At 31.3% G+C, this 16,594-nt stretch overlaps 1 protein-coding gene across 1 annotated transcript; it reads right to left on the reverse strand.

Annotated features, from left to right (window-relative positions):
• Positions 1-612: 612 nt before the first annotated feature.
• LOC115881243 lies at positions 613-10,906 on the reverse strand. Its single transcript, XM_030898661.1, has 3 exons — positions 10,521-10,906; positions 5,752-5,859; positions 613-1,329 (listed from the first exon to the last, which is right to left on the reverse strand). Exons 1-3 carry the CDS (start codon positions 10,745-10,747, stop codon positions 666-668), a joined length of 999 nt encoding a protein of 332 aa, XP_030754521.1. The 5' UTR covers positions 10,748-10,906; the 3' UTR covers positions 613-665.
• Between the last annotated feature and the right edge of the window lie 5,688 nt (positions 10,907-16,594).

Here is a 16,594-nt window from a genome sequence, read left to right on the forward strand (position 1 = left end):
TATGTGTTAAAAAGTTGAGTTTTAAAGTTATCGCGATTACTGACGTTTTCTCGTTATAAAAAAATGAACACCCTAACGATAACCGGCGAACGCAGGTACGCCTTTCCTTATCCCTATGTATGTGGAAACGCCGCAACAGCACACCGTCGCATTTCTCTCACTCCGACTTAATGAGATCCCTATGCGATTTACTTCCACACATGTAAATACCGACCCAAAAGTAAGAGTTGCCAGAACGGTATATTATTATAATTTTTTTTAAGATATTTAGTGACTTTAAATTTGATAGAGAGAGAGAGAGAGAGAGAGAGAGAGAGAGAAATAGCGTAAGAACAAAATGAGAACAAGGTTATAATGTTCCGCAGATGGATGTTTGGAGGGAATTTCGGCGAATGGACTTGAAATGATATAAAATAAACATTTTACAAAGACTACATCCCGGAGATCCTGAGAGAAGGTTCGATTTATTTTTTATTACTGAATTTACTACTAGAAATATTATTTGTACTAATGAATAGCGGTTTGACAAAGAGCATTATGTTGTGAAAGTAAAAAAATATCAATAACTTTTATATACATATTTATTTACATAATAAAAACAGTTAATATAAATAAAAACACATACTTAAGTCTACTATGTCAATATATGGCTTTCATAAAAGAACTTATTTTAGAACATCTGCACTATACTGTTGCTGCGCTTTTTCACTACCCTCATCTTTATCAAAATTAGCGTATTCCTTCACGAAAGCGTCCTTTCCACTAGCGCCTTTATAATTTTTTAAATATTCATCTAAATAACCTTTGTCCTTGACACCTTTTGCACTGACTTTCTTTCCATCATACCGTTCTCCTCTATTATTGCCCTTTACGTAATATCCACTTCCTGAGCCTTCTTTGGCGTTCAGATTGCCGTATTTTCTGAAATGTCCTCGCCTGTCGGCAACATCGTAGAACTTATGTTGTTTGTTATAGTCATTTTTCCGGTAGATTTTGTGATACCCGCTGGTATTTCCACCCTTTTTATGTCCTTTTTTCTCCGCAAATGATCCTCCTTGGTTGACTGTTCCGTATTGGTCGCTGACTGCATAATTTCCGTCCTTTTCCAATGCTTTTTCCTTTTTTCCTCCTTTCGCGTCATAATAGGCTTTGTTTTCGCTGTTGGAATGTTTGCCTTTTAGTTTCTTGTCGAATTGACGAACCGTATCGAACCCTGATTTGTCTGCTACGCCGTATTTTGTGACGTCAGTCAAGTCGTATACGTTTCCATGTTCGTCGATGAATTTTGTTATGTAGTTGCCTTGGCCATAACCAGCAGCTTGGGGAGCCCTGAAAGAAATATTTGAAGTTAATTTAGATAATTTGTATACCGGGTGGTACATCGTCGTTGGAAACGTAGGAAATCCCATGCAAATTTTGAATTGTCCAGATATTGACTCCCCTATTGATTTTATAGCGAAATTGTGTAAATAGATTTTTTTAAGCTCTACGTTTGGTAAGCACACATGCCAAGTTTGAACAATTTTGGACAAGCCAATTTTGAGTAATTTGAGAAAATCTGAATCGATTTTTTAATTAAAACTGAATAGGTAACAATCAAACACCAATCAAAAACCGACATAACTTTAGTGTCAGCCATAGATAAATGAAACAAGTTTAGATTGGAAAGTGCCGATAAGGACAATGTAAACACTATTTGGCGCTATTCTTGCAACGGTCGCGACCCAAAACTTTTGAAAATTTCGGAGCGGTTCGGCTTTTTCCGGAATTATATCGCCAAATATTGTTTATTCAAATTTATTATTATTTTCGTTTAATTTTATAAATAAAATACACTGGCGCTGCTATAGCGGTCGCTAAGAACAACGGCAAACAAAAACAGAAATAATTTTCTACCATGTCTTGTCAAAGTCAGAATCTTCAAAAATCATAATGATCTTTCAAAATCTAAACCGCTCTCATTAAAGAAATTCCGAAAAGTGTTTATAGCGTCCATTTTGAAAGTAATTATTGTGAGTTTAATTCAAGTTTTATTTACTCCAACCGGTGATAATTGTGAAAAAGTAGCATTAAAAATTTAAAAAGCTGTGCTGTGAACTGTGAACTACAAAAAAATCCTCGAAGATCGTGGCATAACGTCGGTTTCCAATGTTTCATAGGTATTTCATACATGCGTCCTTATATAAAATAAAGTTTCTTGTATGCAACACACTGTATTTTATTTATAAAATTAAACGAAAATAATAATAAATTTGAATAAACAATATTTGGCGATATAATTCCGGAAAATGCCGAACCGCTCCGAAATTTTCAAAAGTTTTGGGTCGCGACCGTTGCAAGAATAGCGCCAAATAGTGTTTACATTGTCCTTATGGGCACTTTCCAATCTAAACTTGTTTCATTTATCTATGGTACTAGTAATAATTTATTGTTATACACACAAAGAAAAAGTGAGCATGATAAAATGCTACTATGCGAGAAATAGCTTAGACAGTGTATCTGACATGTTTCGGTTAATTTCTCCTGAATATTAAAATCTCTGATTAAAATTAAATTAGGTACTTTTGACAATGACAAAATCATAGTTTATAAACCTACCTGGCCATTGACTGGTGTTTGATTGTTACCTGTTTTGTACGGTTTTAATTTAAAAATAGTTGCAATCTTTTTTTAAATTACTCAAAATCGGTTGATCCAAATTTGGCATGTGTATTTACTAGCGATGGGAACTATCGAATGAATTAGACTATCGAATGGTTAATGAATGAATGATTTCAACTATCGAATGGTTTTATTCGAATAAAATCATTCATTCATTTGTATACTAAAGCATATGTGACAACCTCGCCGTGCGACTAAATGGTTATCGTTGAGCCACGACTATCGAATGCTTTTGATAAATGAAATTTAGTATTCGTTTGATTTTTGTATGCGTCAGTGCATTATTGGTTCTTCCAAATTTTTATAACTTCGCCGTATAAATACTGTGCTATTTTTGCGTTTATTAAAATAGTTAAAATACTAAAATAGTAGTTATTTTTTAATTTTATTTATTGACGATTGTGTGCATGTGCAGGTGGTCAAAATTTTTTCGATAATTTGTGTGGTTTTCCGTAGTCCGATCTTTCAATTATTTAATTTTATATGGTATATGTCTATTTTTTAATGGGAAATTTTGAGAAGTAGCAATTTTAAGAGAGATGAAATGAACTTATTAATTAATTTTAAAATACATATTTGTATTTTAGATGTTTTAATAATATGAATTAGTTGAACTTAATAATCATATTTAAGTAATGTGGTTAAGTAAATGGGGTTATCGAACTCAAACTATGGGGTGAGAAAATTAAAATGAAAGTTTTACACGTGCCAATTTTAAAAAAAAGTTAACGATGTTTGTATTTTGTTTATGCTAATTCTCTTACATGTAGTTTTTTGCGAAGAAATATTTCATTTATTTTTTAAAGTAAATGCCAGTAAAAGTAATATAATTAATTAATATAATTTTTAAATAGAGATATAAAGCACCTAATATAAATAATTTTGATTTCTAATTTTTTATTTATATTTTCGTTCCATTACACTGCATGCTTAGAAAATTAATAAATGTTTATATTTCATGATTTTAAAATTTGTTGTTAATATAACAAATTAGTTCTGTAATTATTATTATTTAACAAACCAACGTTGCCAAAAAATTTAAAGACTATATTATTTTTAAATAGGATCTAATATAAATAATTTTGACATCTAATTTGTTGTTTATATTTTGCTACTACTTAAAAAAATATTGATATTAAATCATTTTAAATTTTGTTGTTAATAGGTATAACAAATTATTACTGTTATTATTATTTATTAAACCAGTCTTTGCTTAAAAACATTAAAAATCACTTTCATGTTCTTACATCCAAAATAACAAGTATTATTGCAGTGTAACAACAGAATATTAATAAAAAAAAATGCAGAATATATAGACATACTATCCCTAACTAACTAAAGCCAAACAATAATATTCTTTGCTAATATCAACTAATGCCAAAATATGGCAACAGCGCCCTTCATAATGTATTTTCTGTGTAAATACTAGCACCTCAATAAAAAAAATAATGTGTCCTTATCTATATCTGACTCCGCAAAAAATCAAAGATGCCGGCTTCTTTCATAGCATTGCCACCGACCGCTGTCGGGTTTCTTGGAAAGAAACCTACGTCGCCGGGCTACAACTAAAATTCAGTTAATATTTTATTATAATCGATCCTGACGAATAAATGAATTTCATAAATGAATGGTTTTTGCTGCCGAATTACTAGAATACAATATTTCAAGGCAGATGACGCATCTATTCGATAATTTTTATTCGAATAGTTTTCAACGAATGTTTTTTACTAACTATCGAATTATTCGAATGAATTGCAACTATCGAATGTTTCGATAGTATTCATTCGATAGTTCCCACTACTAGTATTTACCATACATAAACCTTTAAAAAATCTATTTACGACTTCGCTGTAAAATCAATAAGGGAGCCAATATTTGAACAATTCAAAATTGGCATAGGATTTCCTGTTTCCAACGACGGTGCCCCACCCAGTACCTAGTCAGTACAATATTATTGATAAGAATATAGGTATAGGCTTGATGCATTCTCCGCCGGTGCTGCCACCATCGGAGAATATCGAAAACAATCTGTATATACAAATACACGGGTTTAAATAAAGAGTATACGGAAAAAAAGTTTATATAATTATTCAAGTGTTAGGAAGTATAATTTGTGAAAATTCTAAAAAAAATAAAAAAGTAAATATTTTGATATCTTCAGAAGGTCTAACTTGTATTATAATTTATTATTGAAGCTAATAAAACTTTTTAGATGAGTTCAACTACAGTAGCGAGGATAATTTTACGCACCGGCTTTGCTAGTTGGGACATAACTTAAGCTATTTCGGCTATAACGAAATTTTTTGAAGGTACTAATTATAATGTTAGAAGATATTCATAAAAAAATTAAGCACTAGTTGATTAAAAAGAGTATACCATTATTATTGCAAATTATATTTTATCCTCTCATAATATATGTCTATTTAATTTATTAATTATGTAATGGGGAGTTTGTTTACTCACTTGTTTCGTCGAACTGCTTGAAGCTGTGAAGCTATAAAATGTTGATTCGGGAGAGTTGAGTTATTGAATGTTATTCTTATGAATACTATTTTTTGGCAATTTTATTAACATTTGAAATTGTCAGAACACAACGCGACGCCCAGTTCGAGTTCTTTTTCACTTAATTTTTACTACCTGAAACAGCGTTACATTACACAACCTCGTACCTGAGTGTTTTATAGTTTCAATAACTGCACCAGCAAAAAACTAAAATACTTAAATATTATGAAAAAAACACGATTTCAATTTTATTTTAATGCGATCAACATGAACTGTAACCGGGACGGTATGAAATTTAAAGCTAAAATTTCCGATTTCTGCCGCATACAGCGCTGAGGTCGGAATTTTTTGAAATCAAATTCACAAATTCATGACACATACGAGTACACGTAATACTGGAGTAATATTATATTACTATAGTATTATTGTTAACGTTTATGCCTCATATGTTTGTTTGTATTTGGTACATCTTGACGTTGATTATTTTATAGTTTAAGAACTTAGATCAACTTAGAGTCTCAATAAACTAAGAACATTTTAAGTTTAAATACAAATTTGATCAGTGTTAAAATTGTTGAAGATACTAACCCAAGGTTTTTGTAATAATCCACAATAGAATATGGAACATACTGCACTTTTTCTTGAGGTAGCAATTGTCGAACCTCGTATGATGATATTGGAACAGCTTTAGCGTATCTAAAAAAGGAACGAATTCAAATTATCATAAAGAATGAATATTAAATAACTTTAACTTTACTTTAATGCAACTTTGATGTAAAAATATATGTATTTGTATCATTCATTATATCTATTAAATCCTGAAAAAAGATAGGTAACCTGATTAAACCTAAGTTTTTCGGAATACTGGTCATGATGCATACTATACATGACGTATAGTTGGTAATTCAGTACAAATACAATCAAGAGTGAACAAGAACAAAAAATGTAACAAGAATCGATTATTATCTATTTAGCGTTACATAAAAGTATTAAGCATATTTATATATTAAGCAATAAATATAAATGCATTTTGATTTAGGACGTTTTTAAGTCCTAAATATTAAAGGATTGTTTCTCTATATTACAGGGTGGCGCACCTCATTCGCCTTGGTTGATTTGTTGATTATACAAAAACGGAAAGATGGAGAAACAAAATTTTTATAGGTATATGTGGGGAGGGGATGGTGCATAATTTAAAATTATTTTCAAATGTACAGGGTGTGTCAGAACTAAGATCCATACCAAAGTGATATTTTTTCTTCCCGGTCTTATATCCGTGTTCCCGGTATTTTATTTCATTTTTGGATTATTGGGCAAAAAATAAGGCATTTATAAAAAGGGTTTAATATGTTAAAAGATTTGGTTTTTAAGATATTTAAGGATATTTAAATATGCATGCTGTAATAAAAAAAGTTTGTCAACACCCTGTACAGGGTGGGTCAAATTCGACGCTTTTAAATGGAAACACCCTTTTCTATAGGAGATAGACAAAAACTAATATCGGTGTCTGGAGCTCAATTTTTGTCAAAAACATGATGGTGAAAACCGCATATCGATATCTGTTACCGTTTCGGAGTTACGGGGTGTTTTTCAAAAATATGCATTTTTAACAAATTACTTTTTTGCTATGGAAAATTTTGTATTTTTATGAAAACATTCCCAAAGCACCTTTTTACGTAGAATTTAATGGTTTAAATATAATTTTTTTAAAATTAATAATTTAAGAATTATCAACAGAAAATTTGATTTTTTATATGGGACACCCTGTATATTTTTAATTTATTTAAAATAATTTAAAATTACATTTCCAAAAATATAACACACTTGATATTTTGCTAGATTCTTCTTCGAGATATAGAGTATATAAAAATTCACCCGCTTTAAATAAGTAGGCTTTGAACGGCTCCGGCTGTAATGCAAACAAATTCTAGCTGTGAACATCAATTAAAACGAAAATAATATTTGCTATGAGAGCTGCAGAATTTTATAACAATTTAAAATATATTTAGCCAACATCAACACATTTAAACTATATCTAATAACAATAAAAATAAATAGCAAATCAACACATAAGATTTTGTTACAGGTGTTCGACATATCGACCGTCTTCTGTTATGGACAGACGGGGCAGTTTTTGAACATTTCTCGCGGAATTCATTAACTCAGTGGGGGTGAAAGATACCCTCTCATAACTGCTAAGTATTTCTAATTCTTGTCTAGATTATACGGAAGAATAAGGAGCCTTATTCGTCCGCAAATATATCCATAGGATTAGATCCATGGGCACTAAGTCAGGCGGCCTCGACGGCCAACGTTACTGGCTGGGATGTTGGTTAAGTATTCAATTATTCTTAAAATTGGCTGCAAACATTTGCTGATAAATTCAGCGTTCATAGGTGGTGCGCCGTCTTGCTGGAAAAATATGTTTTCGAGTTCCATTAAGGAAATATCATCCATAGAGGGTCCAAAGCCTACTAGTTAAAAGTGGCGAACTTTAAAAAATTTTGTATTTCGAAGGAGATTATAACAAAATATCAAGTGTGCTATATTTTTGGAAAGGTAATTTTAAATTCTTTTCAGCTAATTAAAAATATAGAAGGTGTCCCAAATAAAAAATTAATTTTTCTGTTGATAACTCTTAAATTATTAATTTTAAAAAAATTATACTTAGACCATTAAATTCTACGTAAATAAGTGCTTTGGAAATGTTTTCATAGAAATACAAAATTTTCCATAGCAAAAAAGTTACAGCGATTTGTTAAAAATGCACATTTTTGAAAAACACCCCGTAACTCCGTAACGGTAACAGATATTTATTTTCGGTTTTCACCATAATGTTTTTAATGAAAATTGAGCACCAGACACCGATATTAGTTTTCGTCTATCTCCTATAGAAAAGGGTGTTTCCATTTAAAAGCGTCGAATTTGACCCACCCTGTACATTACTCTTCAGAATTAATTCTTGTGTTGACTTTTAAGCCAGAGAAATAAACTTAACTTGTTGATTAAACTTTCTTAAAAAAATGGATTGCTTCCTTAAATGTATAGAGGGGTATCAAACATATCTAGTCTATTTTAAATAATTATTTTACATAATATCTTCGTTATTGCAACACTCGCTGTATTTTTTTTAAAGTAAGTCGAAGCAGATTTAAATTTAATCTTGCAAACTATATTAGGGTTTCCTATACCTATCTGGCTCAGATTTTAAATAAAAAGCGATTTTTCAGTAAAATGACAATCAAGATGGCTGATGTCACCATGGCAATTTTCTAGTGACAGTAGCTATTTTCAAAATCGCCATTAATTTATAGATTTTATTTAAATTTATAACAGTTTACTTTTATATAATTTACCTACAATAATTTAATAAGTATTTATTATTTTATCAGGAAACACGAAGAAGTAGTTGTTTGATTTATATTACGATGACTTGTAGATATATTGGATTTTCTGTAAAAGAACCAATTACCAGTTTTTGTATAATCAACCGAGGCGAATGAGGTGCGCCACCCTCTGTATATAAAAAATAACGAGATGTCATGAAACCTTCAGTATTTAATATGTTCTAATTTTACCTTCCTTAAGGGTTCAAAAAGAAATACTGAAATGAATTATGTATACAGGGTGGCGCACCTCATTCGCCTCGGTTGATTATACGATGTAGAAACAAAAATTGTTATGGGTATATGTAGAGAGCCAATGTGCATAATTTAAAATTACTTTCAAATGTACAGGATATGTCAGAACTAAGATTCATACCAAAGTTATATTTTTTCTTATGGAACACACACACACCCGGTATTTTATTTTATTTTTGGATTCTTGGACCCAAAAAAACGCATTTATTATAAGGGTTTGATATGTTTAAAAGCTTTGGTTTTTGAGATATTTAAAGATATTTAAATGTGCATGCTATAACAAAAAAGTTTGTCATAACACCTTGTACATTACTTTTCAGAATTAATTCTTCTGCTGACTTTCAAGTCAGAGAAATAAACTTTACTAAAAAATTTGATTGCTTCCTTAAATGTATACAGGGGTATGAAAAATTGCTGGTCTATTTTAATTATTTATTTTACATAAAAACTTCGTTATTTCAAATACAACACTATGTATTTTTTAAAATAAGTCGAAGCAGATTTAAACGCTCGTTCAAATTATATTAGAGTTTTCTATACCTATCTGACTCGTTTTTGAATAAAAAGCGATTTTCCAATAAAATGGCAATCAAAATGGCTGGTGTCGCCATGGCAATTTACTAGTGACAGTTAGTAGCTATTTTCAAAATCGACAATAGTTTATAGACTTTATTTAAATTTATAACAGTTTACTTTTATTTAATTATAGTAGCAGTTACTGCTTAATTTTCTTGATAAAATAATAATTACTTACTTATTAACCTTATTGCAGATAAAGTAAATAAAAATAACCTGTTATAAATTTAAATAAAGTCCATAAACTAATGTCGATTTCGAAAATAGCTACTAAGTGTTACTAGAAAATTACTATGGCAACACCAGCTACCTTGATTACAATTTTATTGAAAAATCGCTTTTTATTCAAAATCTGAGCCAGATAGGTATAGGAAACCCTATATTTAATTTAAATCTGCCTCGGCTTATTTTAAAAAATACATAGTGTTGCATTTGAAATAACGAAGTTTTTATGTAAAATAAATAATTAAAATAGACCAGCAATTTTTCATACCCCTGTATACATTTAAGGAAGCAATCAAATTTTTTAGTAAAGTTTATTTCTCTGACTTGAAAGTCAGCAGAAGAATTAATTCTGAAAAGTAATGTACAAGGTGTTATGACAAACTTTTTTATTATAGCATGCATATTTTAATATCTTTAAATATCTCAAGAACCAAAGCTTTTAAACATATCAAACTCTTATAATAAATACCTTTTTTTGGGTCCAAGAATCCAAAAATGAAATAAAATACCGGGTGTTCTATAAGAAAAAATATAACTTTGGTGTGGATCTTACTTTTGAAACACCCTGAATATTTCAGTATAATTTTAAAATGTGCACATTACCTCCCCACATATACCCATAAAATATTTTGCTTCTATATTCTTCCGTTTTCGTATAATCAACCGAGGTGAATTAGGTGCGCCAACCTGTATAGCATTCAAAATTTATTGGAAAAATTCAATAGCATTGTAATTTTGGTTCGCCATGTATATATAGTTCCGTACGAAACGCCAAATCGAAACATTTTATACGAACACTTCCCTTATTTTGTAATACACGCTGTTTCCCTTCTTATTTTTTTGTACTTGTTCATTTATACTATGTATAGATAACTTTGTTAAAACTTCAATCAATTAAAAATTATAATAGCTTACCTTTCTACGAAAGCAGGGTCATTTTCGAAGTTGACCGGTGTCTTAGGAGACTCTACACTATCACTCTCGTACAAATCCGCAGGAATCTCCGCTCCATAAGAGAATTCAGAGCCTAGCATCGCTTGATCGTCCGATTTTGACGTTTTCATATACACAGAACTGAGTTCTCTGCCTTGGACCGACACACCGACCCAAAATACGATCCAAAAACTCGTCGCGATATTCATAATGGTTCAAAAAATCCCTTGTGATCTGTCAAAGAACACTAAACTAATCGATTCAAATCATCGGCGATTTTATACATTTTAAGAATTCCATGAAGAGTAACAACGAATTTTTGCGGTGGGTTGACATTTAAAGGACGTGTGTTTTGTAAAACTATTTTGATTTCACGCATCGTTGCTAACCACGAGTTAAATATGAAGCCAAGCGGCAAAGGATAAGCTAAATATGTTCTTGTAAAATGTATTAAATTGGAAAAATATGTTTTTTTAATTTAGATGTAAATACGAGGGTAGTCTGAAAAGTTTCAGACTTCACAATGCTACAAAATCTTCCTCTAGGAAATGCGAGACCCTATTGTTGGTGGAGAAGCTTGTCCCTGGCACTTTGGCTGGCTCTAAGAAGCATATCATTGTCTTGTCCTTGGTTGTAGTGTCGTGGCTATGGAATTGTACTAAGACATATAACGATGCCGGATGGGACTACCCTGTCCATTATACCAGGCACCCTTTACTGTCTGTTGTCATGTATCACGAGCAGAGGGTGTGGAGAGATTTTAGCAAGGGGGGAGTCCATTTCATTAGTCCGAAAAAGTAGCAAGATAAGCGTTCGGCATTTAACGTTTTATGTAAAACTGGCTAGGTATTTTTACACAAGTGAAGAAGGAAATTAAAGATAAAGGATTACACTATATCCGTATTGTAGCACATTTTTAGACAACTTCTTTATTTTTAAGATTTTGATGATCAAACATCAACAACATATTCCTTATGTTTGGAGTAAATTTTCTCTAAAATAAAGGCATAATTTAAAATGCCGTTACAATACGGAGATAGATTGAAGTTTTGTGATTACAGTGATATACGAGTCCTAACAACTAAATGTTCGGACAAACAAAAATTTATTAAAAATTTTTATTTTCATTAACTGAATTATTTACATTTAAGAAATACATTAAAAATATATTAAAATCTAACATTTCTAATGAGTATTTAAATAGTTTAGTTTCTATAAACATTAAAATAAACTGTAGGCCAATAAATAAACAAAGAGATTGCACAATATCGTGACAACTAAATGTTCAGTTTAAAAATGCTGTTCTAATATGGCGTACATCGGCATGAACTTTTGCAACCACTGCAAGCCTGTTTGGCATTGTTTTTATTAATGATTGGCATACGCCAGATTAAAAATTTTGCCATAATTCACTTAATATCATCGTCAAATGGGTAACGGTTTCTTGGGGATCGTGGCACAATTTTTGTTTTGATTTATGTCACATGTCCCGATAATATTAAGGTCCGGACTGTGCGAAGGCCATGAGGGGACCTTAATGTTCATGCCCCTAAACCATTTTTTAGTAGTTTTAGCTGTATGGTATGCCCCGCCATCCTGTTGAAATATAAAATTATTGTCCTGCTCTTTACCAGAACAATTCCTTACAAGGACCTTTGTCCTTCCCACTTGACACAAGAATATTTTTCAAAATTTTTTGATTTTTTGACGCATCAATTATGCCTTCTACCACCTCATACTTTTCTGGGCCTATTTTGGACATTACTCCTTCAAATCATAATGCCTTTAGGAAAATTCACTGTCCTTTTGAGGCAATCTTTATCCAATAGACACTCTAGCGGTGTTAATTATATCGATATTAAGGTGGCTCATGTGCACATGTAATTCGTGCACTTGCCATTTGCGATTGGAATTATTAGCGTCGGATTGGGAAATAATTAAATATTTTACCTTAATGTCATTTTTGTAGTTTGTGACATCAGAAGTTCCAATCCAACGCTGATAATTCTAATCACAAATTGCAAGTTTAAGGATTACATCTGCACGGATGCATGATCTTTATGAAAGATAGACAGTAGAATTTCCTAAAGACATTATGCTTTTAGAGTTTATGTCCGCAATGGGTCTAGGAAGGTATGAGGTGGTAGAAAGGCACAACTAATGTGTCAAAATATCAAGAAATTTTGAAAAACAGTTTTGTGCCAAGTGCGAGAGACCTTTAGCAGGATATGAATTTTATATTTAACAGGATGGCGGGGCATGCCAAATGGCTAAAACTACTAAAAAATGGTTTAGGGATATGAACATTAAGGTCCCCTCCGGACCTTAATGTTATCGAGGCATATCGAGACATGTGGCATAAAACAAAACAAAAATTGCGCCACGATCCCCAAGAAACCGTTGCCCATTTGACGATGATATTAAGTGAATTATGGCAAAATTTTTACTCTGGCGCATGTCAATCATTAATAAAAACAATGCCAAACAGACATGCAGTGGTTGCAAAAGTTCATGCCGATGTAATGCCATATTAGAACAGTTATTTTTTAAAGTGTCCGAACATTTAGTTGTCACGATATTGTGCAATATTTTTGTTTATTTATTTGCCTACAGTTTATTTTAATGTTTATAGAAACTAAACTATTTAAATACTCATTAGAAATGTTAGATTTTAATATATTTTTAATGTATTTCTTAATGATGAAGAAATATATGATGAAAAAAATTAGTGTGAAAGTTTGTCTTTTGGAATGACGATCACTATTTGGATTTTTCTTTTTGGATTTATATTTTGTGTAAAATTATATAGTGAATGTCCTGATTAATCATTTGCAAGCCAATTTGACACCGTTGGCCAGACAGGGAGAGCTTTTAGAAAATAGTTTTTTTTTGTAGAGATTAACTTACATGAGTGGTTGTCGTAAATACAGTAAAGTTGGTAACTTATCAAACTACCCTCGTTCTTAAAGTCAAATTAATTAGCGTCTAATTTTTGCGGTAATTGAAGAAATGTGACTAATTTTAAAAGTAAAGATTTTTTGTAATAGTCCCAAAAATCGTTTGGCTGACTCTCTTTTGAATACATTTCGCAATAATTGTTTAAAATTAATCAGATGAAAATTAAATTTTGAAATATACTTGCCTACTTATCTTATTCAACAAATCTACATAGGTCACATAAACTGCATATATCCTTCAATAATATTTACCGTGGAAAAAGAAAATAATATTTGCCTGCCATTACTGAGTGTACTATTATTGCAGTAAGTTTTTCCATTTAAGAAAAAAAAACAACATTTTTACACACAAACCAAACCAAATCAATAAACACCCTGTAAAAATATCTCTGTCTGAAAATAAACTTGTTTACCCCAATTAATTCATTCATTTATTCCTACCACATAAAATGAAGCCAAATAAAACAATAATAAAAAAAGAACTAATTGGAAAATCACTTGTATGAGTTCCTAAATTCCAAATAAAAGCAAAAGGCATAACCATACGCGTCCACATCCAGATAACATGGATACGCTGTGGATAATATTGCTTTCGTCATATGTAATCGGCTGTCAATCGCGTGATATCTTTGTAAACGATGAAGTACCAATATACGAGGTTGAAGGAAATGAAAAAAATGACGTTGCTGAAAATATTAAAGAAGAAATTGAACATGCTCCTTGTCATATGGAATACCAAGTAAGTGCTCTTATAATTAACATTATTTATCTATTAACAGTATTTTAGTCAAGATATTTCAAATTTATTACCTACAGTTCTTGTTATGTAACTAACAAAATTGCTAATTTTATAAAAATAAGTAGAACCGCACTAAATAGACTAGAAAATATAAATATGGATTAAAATAGCTTTAATGGACTTGCGGTGCCATTTTTCGCCGGTGCTGCCACCATCGGAGAATATCGTAAACAACTAGTATAATTTACAAATACAGGGGTTTAAATAGAGAGTATACGAAAAATTTATAATAAGTGTAAATAAGTATAATTTGTGAAAATTCTAATAAAAATAAAAAACTAAATATTTTGATCTCTTCAGAAGATTTAACCTGTATTATTATTATTTATTATTCCAGATAAAAAAACTTTTCGGATAGAGTTCAACAAACTACGGTAGCGAGCATAGTTTTAATCACCGGTTTTGCTAGTGGGGTCATAATTGGGGCTATTTCGGCTATAACGAATTTTTTTAAATGTACATAATTATAATTTTAGAAGATGTTATAAAATGATGAAAAAAAGTATATCATTAATATTGCCATTATATATTATATTTTATCCTCTCATAGTATGTCTATATAATTTTTCGATTATGTAACGGGCACTTTGTTTACTCATTTGTTTCGTTGAACTGCTTGAATTCATTTTTGCTTTTGATCAAATCGGCGCCGGCGTGAGAAACTATGAAGCTATAAAATGTTATTTCGGGAGAGTTGAATATACGGGAAAGTTGAGTTATTGATTATTATTGCACCCAACAACGCCTTACTTACGTTCTCCTTTACACGTTACATTTTTTTGTCAATTTTATTAACATTTGAAATTGTCACAACACAACACGACGCCTAGTTCGAATTCTTTTTCACTTATTTTTTACTACCCGAAACAGCGTTACATCACACAAACCTCGTACCTACCTGAGTGTTTTATAGTCTCAATAACTGCAGTAGCAAAAAACTAAAATACTTAAATATTATGACAAAACCCCGATTTCAATATTATTTTAATGCGATAGACATGACGGCGGCGTGAACTATATATTGAAATTTCTGATTTCTGCCGTAGAGTGCGCTGCGGTCGGAATTTGTTGAAATCAACTGAAATGCACCAAGCCTATAGCCTATTTGCAAAAGCAGCTGTACCTCTATTAGTAAGGCGGTCGCTTGCGGATCGAGATGTACTGGGTCAAATTCTACAAATATAATTTTTTTTTATTTTTTTCACAGGTATCGAGGTGTAGTGAAAGGTTGGTCTAGATAATAGCAATCAAAACACGCCGTAAGCATATTGACGTAGCCGTAAGCGTGTTTTGATTGCATTGATTAATCACTGGGGTATTTTTTAGACTGCACGCGAAATACCCGACCGTATTTTTTTAGACATTGTGAATGATCGTAAACTAAAAAGTATATAAATAAGTGTAATTACTTTAGTTTACTTTTTATATACAGTATATTTCCGGATTGTCTTTACAAAAGGAAACTTTTTATTATTGACATTTTGAGAAAACTGCATTCTTTTCGCACCTCAAAGAAAACCACCTTCGGTATACTAGCCCTGGTCACTTCATCTGCGTGGTCTGTATTTTAATGGATGCGACAGAGATAAATACAAATAACCGGACAGACAGAGAGACAAAATAAAAAGCGGCATACAGTGTTGCCGGTTTTTACGTTTGTAGTAAAATGTGTGTAGAAAAAAATATATAAAAATTTTCATTTAATATCTATTAATATTATTTATATCTTTCAATAATCTATTACAGCTGTAATAAAATGAGAAACTAATTGTTGGCAATACCGCGTAGAAGAAATGTATCAACCTAAGACCAGTTAACCTAATTATTTTTTTATATTTATTTTAATATTAGTTTCGAGGGGTGTCTCACTATTGGAATTACATGTACATTTTCTTGGCAGTCGCTGGCAGTCATTGGCAGTCTTATGGCAGTCGCGTATAATATTTACATGGCAGTCATAGGCAGTCTTCTTCATAGTCATTGGCAGTCGCTTAGCAGTGGAAGGATATTTTGGCAGTACGTGTACATTTTGCACCCGAGTGAGACAACCCTCGATTAGTTTACTGTTCTTTGTATCATCCCAACTTTTATCTCTTTTTAATACATTTAATTTTCCATTAAGCTGTCAACATCACTGTCTTACAAGTTAAAATCCAGTTTTAATAACCAGATCGGTTTAACTACTAGTTCAATCTCACAAATAGTGCCGATCAGATTTCGCGATAAAATGTAGGTCCTATATACTTGTAAAAACTGATGACGCACAGCACAAGTATATGCGAGAAGTTGCCTAATGGTTT

Source organism: Sitophilus oryzae, unplaced genomic scaffold, assembly GCF_002938485.1.
Source record: "Sitophilus oryzae breed Bouriz unplaced genomic scaffold, Soryzae_2.0 scaffold_170_pilon_pilon, whole genome shotgun sequence".
Classification (NCBI taxonomy): domain Eukaryota; kingdom Metazoa; phylum Arthropoda; class Insecta; order Coleoptera; family Curculionidae; genus Sitophilus; species Sitophilus oryzae.